This window comes from Bufo bufo, chromosome 4, assembly GCF_905171765.1.
Source record: "Bufo bufo chromosome 4, aBufBuf1.1, whole genome shotgun sequence".
NCBI classification, from domain to species: domain Eukaryota; kingdom Metazoa; phylum Chordata; class Amphibia; order Anura; family Bufonidae; genus Bufo; species Bufo bufo.
In genome coordinates this window covers 66,335,316-66,351,342 of record NC_053392.1, presented here as the reverse complement: position 1 = coordinate 66,351,342, position 16,027 = coordinate 66,335,316, and the positions used below count along the sequence as shown (strand labels likewise).

The following is a 16,027-nucleotide window of genomic DNA, read 5'->3' as shown; positions in this document are numbered from 1 at the left end:
TGCATATAAATAGTAATAAAAGAGAATACTTAAACGTACCTTCCCAACCCCTCTGTGATCCAGCGTCTCCTCTTGGCCGGTCTGCGGCCGTGGTATATAGTTTGGGCTGCAGTGGTGATGTGCCGTATAATGCACTTGACCACTGCAGCCAATCGCAGTCAGACCTGTCTTGGAGGCATTGGAAAGGGGGGCTACACATAATTAAGCAGGCAGATCCATAAGATGGGTATTAAATGATTTGATTACTGGGGGTCTTATCCTTGTGATCCCCACCTATCGTGAGAGTGACGTTCCCCAAGCCTCTATGTGAATGGAGCAGTAGTCCGCATTTCTGACCACTGTCACATGGGGCAGGCAGGGATAGTAGTCTCATAGACAGTGAATGGAGAAGTGGTGACACATGTGCACTGCTACTCTATTCACACAGGAGACTCAGTGGGCTCCCAACAGTTGGGTCTCCAGTGATTGTACATTTATCACTTATTTTATGGATATCTTTTTTTGTGAGCATTTCCTTTAAAGAGCTGTCGCCTCCTCTGACATGTCTGATTTGCATCTCCCATGTAATAGCAATTCTGGAGCATCTATTCTTATGGCTCTATGTTGTGCCATTTCTTTATTATTACTGCTAGAAGTTGTGATTGAATCGCTAGCAGTCTGCAGTAAGGGTACAGAGGGGTGTCACCCGTTGGAGGTGTGTCACTGCACAGGCAGCACTGATTGGATAGTGTCAGACTGTGCAGGGACACACTCCCAACTGGTAGCATCCAGCTGGACCTTCATTACAAACTGCTAGTAATTCACCCATACCTTCTAGCAGGAATAATAAGCAGTTATAAGAATAGATGCTCCAGAATTGTTACTACGTGGGAGACAGGAGTAGGTACTAATACAGGACCTGTCAGGGGAGGCAGCGTAACTACAGCACGCTGCCTGAAATACAGTGAGATGTGGTTGTCATTCTAAACGCTGAGGACATTTTCATTTTAAGCTGCTAATCACTGGATGACCGGATTATCTGAAAATATATACATTTAAATAGGCTTGTCTTGGTTGTATAGCTGAAGTGGCAGTAGTGATGAGCAGGGGGGAGGGGGAGGAGGATTACACAGACGAGTGGCGAATCAAGACTGTTTAGCAGATCCTGCAGAGCATTTGCAGATAATACCTGTATGTTTCTGTGTGGGTTGCCCTCTAACCCCCGAGCGCTGCTTGAAGAAATTGAAAGTAAATTGTTTTAGCAGTTAGTCATTTTAATAACCTAAGAACGCTGCTCGCGGGCTACGTTACCAGGCTTAAACACATTAGAATTATTGTGCCTTTGTACGGCGGAAGCTTTCATTTATTTTTAATACTTGATTGTACCCCGGGGAAGCCGGCTGTACAATGGGAGGCATTCTGCCTGCTTAGCCCAAATTTTCTGTGCACCTGTTCTGATAACATTTTCCACCGTTACCGTGTTCACCGTTCTGTACGTAACTCTGCTGAGAATAAGAAGAATGGAGATGGAAATAATCACATTGTCCCCCCCCCCCCTTCTGCCTGCCTAAAATTCCATACTACAAACTAGGAGATATTGAAGCAATACGAAACTTCTATTATGACTGCTCGTTATTGGCGAACCTCTTAAAGGGGCAAGCTCACTCCAACAAATGGCATTGATCATGTAGGGAAAATTAAAGGGGGTTGTCCGCTTTTTAACATTCATGACTAGGGATGAGTGAACCCGTGGAAGTTCGGGTTCGCCTGAACTTCAGGTCAAAGTTTGGGTTCAGGACCTGAGCTTGACCCCGAACCCCATTGAAGTCAATGGGAATCCGAACTTCACTTTATTATTTTACGTTATAACATGGTTATAGCGGAAAATAATAGCATTCTTAAGACAGAATGCAAAAGATTATGGCCATTTAGGGGTTAAAAAAAACAAAAAAACAACAACTTACCTCATCCACTTTCATCAGGACCTGCGATGATGTCACCGTGCTCACCACGTGGTGAGCACGGTGACGTCATCGCAGGTCCTGCTGAAAGAAGATAGCAGAAACTGCGGCAGCGCTATCAAGTGGTTGAGGTGAGTTGTTTCACCCGAACCCGGACTTCAGTGATGATGATGGCACTATTACCAGCTAAAAGCCCTAATGTGTCTCTTTGCCATTAGGCTCTGTAGGGAATCTTGCATCATCACATCTACACCGCTACTTACATGTAATATACATGGCGGTAAGCCAAATTTAGTATTATTTTGAGATTTATGCTACATCAGCCCTGAGGCGTAGTTATGAGGTACTGAGTCTGACAGCCCGCCGCCCTTCTCCACTCTCGGGTAATTATCGGGGTTTCCACCTTGTCTACTTTGACGCTGCAGGTGGAGAACCACAGAAGTCTTCTCTCTACATCATCATGGATCACGTTTCATAAATCTGCAGTGATAACTATACAATTGGTCTGCAGTATCGTGCCTAAAAGCGAACATGTTTTACCCAATAGACAAATAAAATAATCTAGCAAAGTCCAGACAATAAAGAGGCACGCGCAGAGCAAAACCGAAAGCCGTCACGCTGACATGTTCCACGCAGCGCACTTAATCATTGGCCTATGATAAATGCCAGCGGTTGGTCCTTCGTTAAGCGCACAGCGTGAGCCATGTCATCCTTTTCTTCTGCCGTGTGCATGTGATTTTGTCTTCAGGACAAGCATTGATTTTAATATATTGATTAAGTAAAGATTTTTCACCGCCCGTAGTCTCTCCCTATAAACCCTCTGCTATGGCCCTGTAGTAATAACTTGTCAATCTGCGGGGGAGTAAATCTGGATGCTTGTCAGGCCCCTTGGTTGCGTACAGTTAGCCATTTTCTTAGCTTGACCTGAGTGGTTGTTGTGTATTATGAGAGTAATTGGGAAGCATATCCTAGTTTTTAGAGTCCTGAGTTGAAAAGAACACTGTATCTGATAGATACTGGTTCACCAAGATTAGTCTAGTGGACATACAGTGGATGTATATCAAAGAGGATTTCTGGGAATGAAGAAAATGAAAATACTTAAATATTACTTTATTATAAATATATTACCAAATAACTTTCATTAGTTATAATGGCTCGTTTTGTCTGGGGAGCAATCATCAGGGGAAACAAAATGGCCGCCGTCCTATTAGTACACACAAAACCTGTCCTAATCACACAGCAGGACAAGTTACTTCACAACACTGAGCTAAAGAGCTGCCTCATCCTGCTCTCTGCTCTGCTTTTCAGGGATTATAATCCTGAATACAGCTGATAAAATCTTCAGCTGAATCTCTGTAGGAATGGAGTTCATGAGGAGACATGAAGTACAGAGAGGACAGAGGGGAAACACTGTGGTAATGGAGACTGCATACAAGTGCTGCTGCTCATTAGCCATCCCCTTCCTCCTCTCTGTACTTAATGTCTTCTCATGAACTCTATTCCCACGGAGATTCAGCTGAAGATCTTATCAGCCGTGTTCAGGATCATAATCCCTGACAAGCAGAGCAGAGAGGAGGATGAGGCAGCTCTTCAGCTCAGTGTTGTGAAGTAACTTGTCCTGCTGTGTGATTAGGACAGGTTATGTGTGCACTAATAGGACGGCAGCCATTTTATTTCTCCTAATGATTACTCCCCAGACAAAACGAGCCATTCTAACTAATGAAAGTTATTTGGGAATATATTTATAATAATGTGATATTTCCGTATTTTCAGTAATTTTATTTTCTTAATTCCTGGAGAACCACTTTAAGTGTAGGTCAACTTATTAAAGGGGTACTTTCATGTGGGACATTGATGGCATATTGCTGGTGCAGGTCTCACCTTTTGAGAAAAGAGGGGGGTTCCAGTGGTGGGACCAGCCCCATATCTTACATTTTGTCCCAGATGGGGAATACCCCTTTAAGCCATTCTGCTGTTATTCCTCCTAGAAATGTATAAGTAAAGTGACAGTTTGGTGATACCAGTTGGGGGGGTGTCTCTGCACACTCTGGCTCTGTCCAAGCTTACAGACTGTATAAGGACACACCTATTTGACAAGTGACACCCAGTTGTCACTTTATGGAACGGCACAACGCAGGATTATGAGAAAAGATGCTCCACAATCATCATGTCATGGGGATTACAAGTATTGGCTAAAATGGACATGCCGAGAGAGTTGACGGGTGGCAGTAAATGGATGCTTCACTGGTGCAGAAGAAAGTGAGGTGTATGTGGTGGTCGTGGCCATGGATCTCCAGGAACATTTCTGTACATATATGCTTTAAGCTGCATTTTTATTCTTTTAGTGTTCTTGTACTTTCTATCAGCTGAAGACTTTACCTTTAGTTCTAAATGTCGAATTTATTGAAATGGTACATTTGTTTTGTGACTTGTCTCATGTACCAGGGACAGGTAGAGGAATAATTGTAGTGTACACGGCAGACCTTTCCCGTGAATCAGAAATGAGGGATTAGACACATGATCTTTTGTGAAGCAGCGGGAAAGCTGTCACTTGCTCACTGAGCAATGTAGTTGCTTGGCGGTGAAGAAGACATGGCTCTCTGCCTGGGCAAGTACAGGGAAAAAGAAGACTTATTAAATACTTTTCTATCAGATGGGAAAAAAATTGCAGATAAAATTTCATTTTGTCACAAGAAGTATGTGTTGGTCTACTTTGTGCAGCTTTAGATTAGTAGAATAATGTTAGGAAGATCAATTTTCTACTTGAAAGCTGTGGACACCTTTGGAGGCCTTTTTGTATTATTAATCTACCTGTATTTTGGGCTAAAAATGGCTTTAAAATAGGTTTTTATTTAACATTTTTACACGATGTAGCCAGCTGTCTGACTGCTTGGATCTGACATGGTTGCGAAACAGACCTAGAGACCATTGTTGAAGCGATATGATGACCATTGGTTTGATTCGATTTTAATGGTCTTTTTTTATGTGTTTTATATTATATTTTTTTCACACGTTTGTTGTATACTGTTTATGGAAACTTTTTGTTAAATTATATAATTGTGATGAAAATCTAATAAATTACCTAAATGTTGTCTCTCTCTCTCCTCTCAACCAGTCACTTTTTACCCCTTTGTCTACTTTTTTTGTTGTTGTTCTTTTTAGTCTGAAGTAAAACTTGCTTCAAAAAGGTCCCGCTTGGAGAGCAGAGCTGGTGAGGAGGAATACGGAGATCAAGATTCTGACTTTGATGATGAGATGTCGGCCAAAGACAGATATTTGTCTTACATAAAACAAGGGCTGTACTTTGCCACCGAGATGGAACGCTTTGCCCCTCCTCGCAAACGTCCTCGAACCATCACGAAAATGTACAGGCTTGTTAGTCTGAGGTCGACAACACCAGAAGAACTCTACCAGAGGAAGGTATGCGGGTTTGACCGATTACCATTCCTATAGTTGTCCCTGACAATACTGTGGAAGCTGTATTTGTCATTACTGCAAGTGTGACATATATTACATTGGTTTTTTAATGATCTTGAGGTCATTTATGTTCTTCTTGGAAGTTATGGTATACCTTCCTTCTTGACCAAGTATTATAGTGGGTCTCCATTATGGTGGGCATCCAGCTGTCTTCTGATATTATGATGAGCTTCCAAGTTTCAGCCTGGTCTTCAATTATTGTTGGACATTATGATGACTGTTCTTTGTGAGCTTTTATGATGAATCTGCCTATTTCATGGGCCAGTGTGATAGGCCTGCATTTAATGAGGCGATATGACGACGGGTTTCTGTTTCCATATACTGTACAATTATACTATGGTATTTCGTTGGCTGTTTGGATGGTTCTCTGTATTTTCATGAGATTTTGTGATTTATTATCTTATGTATATATATTATCAACTCGACAAACTAAGAATAGTTTAACTGATCTAAAATTAATATATTCTCAAATGTTTTTTTTTTTTTTTCAGATTGATAATGAAGAGTATGGAGAAGCTTTATCTTTGGCGCATGCATATGGACTGGACACTGACCTGGTTTATCAGAGGCAGTGGAGGAAATCGGCTGTCAACATTGCTACAATTCAGGACTATTTGGTATGTTCGGTGAAAGGGATTATCCCACGATTTCTTGTCATATTCATTACATAGGGAATGAAGCAGATTTGTCATTTACATGCTGTAAAAAAAAAAGGAAAAGGGATCCAGTAACGAGTTACATAATATATCACCACCTAGTGGTCAGGCTGTGTAGCAATGTGCATGTCCAACTAATGAGCTGAATGCTAGTGGACATACATGCTCTCAGTCCACTGCAGAGCTTCCAATAGAAATAGTGTTGCTGCAATTTAGGACAAGTCCCAAACTTGGGGACTTCACCTTGGTTTTTTTTGGGATTCAAATTGGTTAATGGTCTTCCCCTGTGCCAAGGAAAGACGGCCTAAGAATCAAAGACCCGGACAACTTTGCTGTGTAATGGATTCTCTTCCATGTGTAGCCCGTGGAACTCTTTTATTAACTATAGACTGGGGGTTTACCCACCTTACACACTAATATCAATACAACCAATTAGAAGCATTTATTAAAGTAACCAATTAGAAATGTAATGGAAAATCCTATCTAGAAATGACATACAAGCACATGTAAATGTTATATTATCTTGCTATCTCAGCAGTTCCTCTACTCGCAAATAAAGCACAAACCAAGTTCTTTATAAATGATAGCTGCAAAACAGATTAAAAGAAACACAGACTATATTAGACTAGTTGCACACTAGCGTTTACTGATCGCTGCCGGAATGCCGTCCTGCCCCATTAACTATAGTGTGGTCTGGCGGTGATCCGGTCGCCATCCAGAAAATATGCAGAGAAACGGACTGATAAATACCGCTGTGTGGTATTTCTATAGGGAGAGTAGGACGTGGCTATTGTCAGCTGCCAGAGGTGGAAGGAGACTGATTCTTTCTAGAGCATCACAGATTAGCCTCTGCACAAAGCAAAAAAAATATTTAATGGTAGAAATACTTCAAATAACACATTAAAACTGCCTAAGGGCATGTTCACATCTGCATCCAGGGCCTCTGTTGCAGAATCTACAGAAAAGAGTGGACAAAAAATTCTCTATGCAGGATTTCTTTCAAAATAAAAAGGTAAACTGAATGGACCTCATTATAGTGAGGTCTGTTCAGCTGTGTTGATTTGTTATGTGCTGATGGACAAATACCGCTGCGTGGTTTTTCAGTAGGAAAAGTAGGAAGTGGCTATTGTCAGCTGCCAGAGGTGGAAGGAGACTGATTATTTCTAGAGCAGCACAGATTAGATGAAGATACCCACAGAAGAACATTGCACTAAATCAGTGTAGTATGTTATGCTCTAATTTAGCTACTTAACCCCTTCCCTCTGGTTGGCGTGAATGGTCCGACTGTGAAAGTCAACTGAGGCTGTTTTCTGTGCTAAAAGTCCAAGCAGCGAGGACGATAAAGAACCAGGACAGGAAGTAGAATACATGTAGGGACATCCAGAAAAACATTCACCTGTTTTGTTATTAAAAACAAAAAACAAAAGCCATTCACATATAAACTGTTAATGCTAAGAAAATTTTTCATGGAAGTTTCTTAATTAGCTCTGCCTCTAATTCTATCAGATGTAAAGTAGCATCAGAGGCAGAGCTTGTTAAGAGCTCATTTGCATACCCTTTTCCCAAAATTCCAGGGGAGCATTATGGCCTATAAGTCTCCACACACCGTTTAAGGCGCTCTCCATAAGGAGATGTTGTATTCGCCAAAGACTGGCAACTAAAACTCCAGTCTTAATAAGTCCCCCACCCCCCTTCAAAAACAAACTATTTTTTTGGGGTTTTCTTTTTTGAAATTATTTTTTTATTCGATATTTTTATTAACATGTAAACATACATTGGAATGTATGTGAATGCGAAGAAAGAACTTGAATATTACATTGATTACAAAAAGAAATAACACCATTATGAAGAGGGGAGGGTAGGACAGGACAGAATTAGATGAGGAAAAGGAAAAAGGAGAGAGAAGGTGAGATTTATTAACGGCTTACTGCATACCTGAAACTAATAACTCCCTTAGAAATGAATAGAGCATGCTGGTAATTGTAGTTTCACAACAGCTAGAGTGCCGAAGGTTGCTGACCCCTATTTTAGGCTATGTCCGGAACATGACCGCCATCTTGAAAGCAGCTATATTCGATCAAGAACAAATTTTTCCAATGAGAAGGGGGTCATGTAGCATATCAATAGCAGAAATCGATTTGCAATATCTCTTGTGGTACAAAAGTTATCAACACAGAAAGCTCAAAACTTTGGAGCCTATAGCTCTGTATTCAGCACCAGGGACAACACATTGAACATGTCAACTTTGCTGGTCTTCTTTAACATGCTACATGACCACCTTCCCATCGGAAAAATTTGCCCTTGATCCAGTATGGACTTCAAGATGGTGGCCATGTTCCAGACATAGCAGAAAAATCTCTATCTCATCTATTTGATTTAATGTCTGTGTGTGTCGTTAAAAGATATTGACAGTATCCACTGTAATAGTGACAGCTACAGTACCCCGCCCGTTTAAAAGTGACCTGCACAGCAGCCTGCCTCCTTAACAGTAACATCCAGTGCTCTCCCCTTTAACAGTGACCTCTACAGCGGCTGCCCCTTTATTAGTGACTTCCACAGTACCCCGTCTCGTTAAATCATTTCATCAATAACCCAAATTACCTCCACATATCTCTGTTCCCTTAAAATGTGCAGCCCGCCCCTTTATTAGTGACCTCTACAGTAACCCATCTCCTTAAGAGTGCTTTCCACAACAACCCGCCCCCTTAACAGTGACCTCTACAGCAGACCGCCCCTTAACTCTGACCTCCATAGCGCACCGTCCCCTAACTGTGACCTCCACCGTTCCCTGTCCCTTTAACAGTGAGCTCCACAGCAGCCCGCCCCTTTATTAGTGACCTCTACAGTAACCCATCTCCTTAAGAGTGCTTTCCACAACACCCCGTCCCCTTAACAGTGGCCTCTACAGCAATCTGCCCCTTAACACGGACCATCCCCTTAACTGTGACTTCCCTAGGGTGGCCAGAGGTCCGGTTTTAGGCCGGACAGTCCAGCTTTCAGACTCCCTATCCTCCGTCCGGTGCAGGACCTGGACGGACACACGGATGTCCTTTTGAACTGCTCACTCTAAGACAGCAGCACTGTGCTGTCTGAGCGTGAGCTGCAGGGAGAAAGTCACCCTCCCTCCCACCCCTGCAGCTGGCAGAAGTGTATTTTTACCTTAATTTTTTCATTCCCCTTTGGCTGCGGAGTTGGAGGGGGCATGGCTTACCCAGATTGGGGGTGCGGTTTAGCAGGACCTGGGGGCGGGTGTTTTAAGTCCGTCTTTTGAGGGTGGCCTGAATGGCCACCCTACCTGCCCCCTTAACTGTGACCTCCACAGCACTCCGCTCCCTTAACAGTGTCATCCACAGCGCCCTGCCCCTTTAAAGCTGACCTACAGCAGTGAAGAAAAATGGCTGGGTTGTTATGGAAACCTGGTGCAAAACTGTGTATGTGGAGACTAAGGGCCTGCGAGCTTCTATTTGCTGATAAGGGTCATGTGACCAAGCTTCTATTGGCTAATGCAGTTTTTGGGAATATCTCAGGAACGGTACATCCTAGAGAGCTGAGACCCGGTCTAAAACCTTCCCGGACACCTAATGTGCCTGTGCGCCAAGTTTCGTGATTGGAAATGCGAAGGTGCGGATATCTTTAGCGGACATACATACATACACAAATCATTTTTATTGAACTTTTCAATTTTATACACACATAAAGTTAGTATAAACCAATTTGGGTGCAACAATAGTCAAAGACTAAACATATACAATTGTACAATTATCACATTCATACGTGCAATGTTCTCCTCTTTAGTCGGTACTGTAGTGCTTATCCAATATTTGGCTATTAGTGTCCTAGCCTGATATAGTGATCTACAGTCGTGGCCAAAAGTTTTGAGAATTCCATAAATATTGGAAATTGGAAAAGTTGCTGCTTAAGTTTTTATAATAGCAATTTGCATATACTCCAGAATGTTATGAAGAGTGATCAGATGAATTGCATAGTCCTTCTTTGCCATGAAAATTAACTTAATCCCCAAAAAAACCTTTCCACTGCATTTCATTGCTGTCATTAAAGGACCTGCTGAGATCATTTCAGTAATCGTCTTGTTAACTCAGGTGAGAATGTTGACGAGCACAAGGCTGGAGATCATTATGTCAGGCTGATTGGGTTAAAATGGCAGACTTGACATGTTAAAAGGAGGGTGATGCTTGAAATCATTGTTCTTCCATTGTTAACCATGGTGACCTGCAAAGAAACGTGTGCAACCATCATTGCGTTGCATAAAAATGGCTTCACAGGCAAGGATATTGTGGCTACTAAGATTGCACCTCAATCAACAATTTATAGGATCATCAAGAACTTCAAGGAAAGAGGTTCAATTCTTGTTAAGAAGGCTTCAGGGCGTCCAAGAAGAAGTCCAGCAAGCGCCAGGATCGTCTCCTAAAGAGGATTCAGCTGCGGGATCGGAGTGCCACCAGTGCAGAGCTTGCTCAGTAATGGCAGCAGGCAGGTGTGAGCGCATCTGCACGCACAGTGAGGCGAAGACTTTTGGAAGATGGCCTGGTGTCAAGAAGGGCAGCAAAGAAACCACTTCTCTCCAAAAAAACCATCAGGGACAGATTCATCTTCTGCAGAAAGTATGGTGAATGGACTGCTGAGGACTGGGGCAAAGTCATATTCTCCGATGAAGCCTCTTTCCGATTGTTTGGGGCATCTGGAAAAAGGCTTGTCCGGAGAAGAAAAGGTGAGCCCTACGATCAGTCCTGTGTCATGCCAACAGTAAAGCATCCTGAGACCATTCATGTGTGGGGTTGCTTCTCATCCAAGGGAGTGGGCTCACTCACAATTTTGGCCACAATCACAGCCATGAATGAAGAATGGTACCAAAACACCCTCCAACAGCAACTTCTTCCAACAATCCAACAACAGTTTGGTGAAGAACAATGCATTTTCCAGCACGATGGAGCACCTTGCCATAAGGCAAAAGTGATAACTAAGTGGTTCTGGGACCAAAACGTTGACATTTTGGGTCTATGGCCTGGAAACTCCCCAGATCTTAATCCCATTGAGAACTTGTGGTCAATCCTCAAGAGGCGGGTGGACAAACAAAAACCCACTAATTCTGACAAACTCCAAGAAGTGATTATGAAAGAATGGCTTGCTATCAGTCAGGAATTGGCCCAGAAGTTGATTGAGAGCATGCCCAGTCGAATTGCAGAGGTCCTGAAAAAGAAGGGCCAACACTGCAAATACTGACGCTTTGCATAAATGTCATGTAATTGTCGATAAAAGCCTTTGAAACGTATGAAGTGCGTGTAATTATATTTCACTACATCACAGAAACAACTGAAACAAAGATCTAAAAGCAGTTTAGCAGCAAACTTTGTGAAAACCAATATTTTTGTCATTCTCAAAACTTTTGGCCACGACTGTACTTATACCAATACTAATATCCTCTGTGGAGTCGTCATGGAATAGGCCCAGTATACATATTAACGCTTCGGCTGGAAGTCTGAATTTATACACCTCAAAGATAATATCCAGTACTATTCGCCAAAAAGGTCCTATGGCAGTGCATTCCCAAAACATGTGGAGTATGTGTGCTTCAGGAATATCACATTTAGGGCAGTTAGATGTGGTACGTATACCCAGCTTATGGAGGAACATGGGTGTCCTGCATACCCTATGTACTAGGTACAGCTGTGAGAGCCTATGCGTCTCTCACTCTCAGCTTTATATATTAGATAGAACCTTTTACAGACCAAGTGCCCAAACTGCAACCCAAAACCCACTTATCGCAAAGTGCCAACACGACAATGTAACCTGAATACTACAGTCCAGTATAGTACATCTTCCATGTACTTTATCATTAGCTATAATATTCTGCCTACATTCAGTGCGCTGCCTGTGCTGTTCATAGCGTGCCCGGCGCTGATGAATGGCAGGAAATGTCTAAGGCATATATTGGTACACCATAGACTTTTTCCAGGGTGCGGGTGCCCACAGAGAGGGCTCCGAGTGCCACCTCTGGCACCCGTGCCATAGGTTCGCCACCACTGCCATATAGGATTATAAAATAGATTAGTCCAATTTTCCAGTATTTCCAGAACTGCTCTCGACTTGTAGGATGAGTGTATTTTGGGCTCCTCTAACGATCTCTTGCACGTGTTTATCACGTAATTGATGCGTTTTTCATTACTAGCGGTAATTATGACAATTGCTGGATGAGCCTGTTACATCTTCTTCTATATCCTGATAACCGGTTTTGTACAGATAATGGCCTGTTGTATAAAGCCCTCATTATTTTGTTCCCCCTTATTGTTGAGATTTGAACAACATCCAGGTAGTTTTTCTTTTTCTCTCCACAGATTTGACCTTGTGCAGAATTAATTTCACAAATATATTCATTTTTCCTTCATGATGATATTTCTTTATTATAGGCTAGTAATGGCAGCATAATTAGCTTATACAAATCAAGCAGGAAGAAATAATAGGTTTGCAAATTACCTGTATACCGAATAATTTAGTGTAAAGTATAAACCTCCGCAGCATTTTGCCCACTGTAGAATTAGACCTTTCACATTCTACCTTGAGTTAAAAAAAAAAAGTTGCACTACATTTCAGGCTGCAGGCTTCATTCCTTCATTCAGTTTGGGGCCCCCTGATGATCAGTTTACAACCTGCTCCTAGTTTCAGATTTAACTCACGGACGTATCCCTCCAGTAATACTTTCAGCATCCGTGTGACCAGGATGCTGCTGTCGTCACTAGCTCTCATGGATTAGCACAGCTTCATTCCTGGGCTTTTCCTTTTATAGCCCATGAGGCATCTTCACTCCCCCTGTCCTCAAGGACCCTAAGGGTCCATTCACACGTCCGTTGTTTCTTTCCTGATCTGTTCCGTTTTTTGCTGAACAGATCTGGACCAGATCTGGACCCATTCATTTTCAATGGGTCCTGAAAAAAAACGGACAGCTCAATGTCTGTGTTTTTTTAGGACCCATTGAAAATGAATGGGTACAGATCTGGTCCAGATCTGTTCAGCAAAAAACGGAACAGATCAGGAAAGAAACAACGGACGTGTGAATGGACCCTAATGCTGAGGAGTTTGTAATTTCTTTTGTGGTTTCTCTCCCCAGGATGTTAGTCCTAAGTTCTTTCCACTCTCTGTACATTGATACACAGTCTACGTGATTTAGCCTCCCTCCTGGCTGACTGACTTGTGAGCTTTCCTGCCTATCTACTGTACAATGTGATTATAGTACAGCTTGAAGGAACTGCACTGTGTGAAGATTGGATTCTCCCCCCCTTTCCACACTTTGATCTGCCATATTAATACTACTCCACCTCCTAGCTGACATCTCTCTTAGTAACGGAAGGTGGGAAGCAGAGAAAGCTGACACAGGCAGGGGTATTGTGCTGTAGGATCTACATTGGGCTTTGCAGGACAGCCAGCTATGTGAAAGTATTGCACTAGCACTATAGAAACTAACTGTTAAAGGGGTTGTCTCCCTTCTGCAAGTGGCATTTATCATGTAGAGAAAGGTAATAAAAGCCACTTACCAGTGGCATACATAGAGAAGTAAAGGCCCCATAGCAGGGATCAAACCAGGCCCCTCACACAGGACAGGAGGGTTTCTGCCTTAAACCCTTTTCAATGACCCTTGGGCCATTTTTCCACTGCTTCATTTGCTAAAAGTTGTTTCTTTAGAGGGTAGAGTCCTGACAAGTTTTCACTTCCAGTAGAAGAGAAGATATTCACAACTAAGACTGGGCCCCGTCTTGCCCTAGGCCCCATAGCAGTCGAATGGTCTGCCGCTATGGTAGTTACAACCCTGCCACTTACTAATGTATTGTGATTGTCCATATCGCCTCCTTTGCTGCCTTGATTCATTTTTTTCATCACATTATACACTGCTCGTTCCCATGGTTACGACCACCCTGCAATCCAACAGCAGTGGCTGTGCTTGCACACTTTAGGAAAAAGCAACAGCCTCTCTGGTGGCCCGGGACCATGGCAGTGTGCGTAGGCCAGTGCTTTCTCCTGTAGTTTGCAAGCATGACCACTGCTGCTGGATTGTAGCGTGGTCATAACCATGGAAACGGGCAGTGCATAATGTGATTGAAAATGAATCCAGCCACAAAAAGAAGGCAATATGGACAATCACAAAACATTAGTAAGTGCCTTGTATTAACTTTCTCTACATGATAAATGCCATTTGCTGAAGTGAGACAACCCCTTTAACATTTTACTTCTGTAGTGCTTGTGCAATTCCTTCACATAGCTGGCTGTCCTGCAAAGCCCCATGTAGATCCTACATCTGGCCACATCTGGGTGGAAGTGCTGCAGCCTGCGCAAGCAAAGCGCAGTGGCGGCTTGAGCGGAGCGAAAGACAGGTCAGTAATATGTCAAACATCTTCCTTCCACAGGTTAGTAACATCTATGGATTAGGAGAAATGACTGGAGAGCCCCTTTAATTTTGCATGTATGAAGCAAATGAACAGTAAACAGAATTCTTAGTGCAGAGGTGTTCGTAGACTTCATTGCTATTTCCTCCCTGCATCAGTGTTGATACTCAATGTGTCCTATTGGATAAATGTTCATATGACTAATTATAACTTTAAATGGATTTTATTCCAGAGCAAAATTAAAAAGAGGTCTTGGGTCCTGCATGAATGTCTGGAAAGGGTCCCCGAGAATGTGGACGCGGCCAAGGAATTGCTGATGTTTGGCCTTAAGGGAACAGACCTGGAGGCGCTTGTTGCTATAGGCAATGGGGAAGATGGAGGAAGGTGCGTTGGGTCACAAGCCATGTATGAAAACACTGCTAATTTGATATAGTTGAGACTCCATGTTCTTATTTGTTTGTGAGCTGCGTGCAAGGCTCTTGTAAGAAATCTCAGGAGAGAACCGTGGAGCGATGGGGCCAGCAGTGTCTCTTCCCCCCCCCCCCATTTGCATTTGTTGGCAGTTCACTTGTGAATCCTATCTTCTGATTAATGATCTCGAGCCCGAGACAGCTCAGTGAAGTGCCTTAACATGTTAATGCATGCGTAAATTCATTTACCAGTCTTCAATCTCGCCCATTCTAATTATCCCTTTTCCTATCTGATGGTTATGGTAATTAGCATACTTCACTAAAATGTTGTGTAATAATATGCCGTCTCTTGAGCTCTCTGATTCGGAGCGATGTATTATCATTACAGTGGGCACTGTCCCAAGATCATCTGAGCAGCTTCGCCGATCCCCTGTTGCTTTTTGATATCCACTTAAAGTGTGGGTTTTAATGCATAATATATGCAGCTGCTCTTTAGTGGAAATAGCCTGTGTCTAAATGGAGAAGCCAACTGCTATTTCTCCACCAGGCACTCGGCTTACACACAAAAAACAAAACAAAAAAAAACTCCAGACTTTTAAGCTTTATAGGTTTTAAGGCCTCATGCACACGGCCGGTTTTTTGGTCATTCACTTCAATGGGCTGCAAAAGATGCGGACAGCACTCCATGGGCTGTCCGCATCCGTTGCTCTGTTCCGTGGTCCGCAAAAAAATATATAATTGCGGAACGCACACCGACGACATCCGTGTTTTGCGGATCCGCGATTTGCGGACCGCAAAACACACAACGGTCGTGTGCATGAGGCCTAAGGCTGAAAGGGTGCACCGTTTTCAGATAAAGGAGAGCCAGACGCCCGCTTCCACACCGCCTTTCCATTCATTTATCGCATAGTTGCGCGTACAGTTTTTATTTCCTTTCTCAAAGTTCAGCTGAGCCCTTCTCCCAGGAAAGAACTTTTGTGAATGTAGTTCAACCTTTCCCCCTGATATGGCTGTTTTAGAAGGGTTGTCAGACAGTATATAAAAATAAAAGAAGCAGCAAATTGTTATAAAAAAATAAAATTTAAATATAAACTCCCCTTGTTAATAGCATGTTGATTCAGCACAGATGCTCCAGTGGCCGCCAGTGATGA

The 16,027-nt window shown here is 42.8% G+C and overlaps 1 protein-coding gene across 1 annotated transcript in view; it reads left to right on the top strand.

Annotated features, from left to right (window-relative positions):
• The window catches only part of NBAS (NBAS subunit of NRZ tethering complex), a 708,772-nt gene that overhangs the window by 119,278 nt on the left and 573,467 nt on the right, over positions 1-16,027 (top strand). The window contains exons 15-17 of the mRNA XM_040427340.1: positions 5,103-5,360; positions 5,909-6,034; positions 14,699-14,850. Of these exons, the coding sequence (XP_040283274.1) occupies positions 5,103-5,360; positions 5,909-6,034; positions 14,699-14,850 (536 nt within the window). The remainder of the gene's footprint in view (positions 1-5,102; positions 5,361-5,908; positions 6,035-14,698; positions 14,851-16,027) is intronic.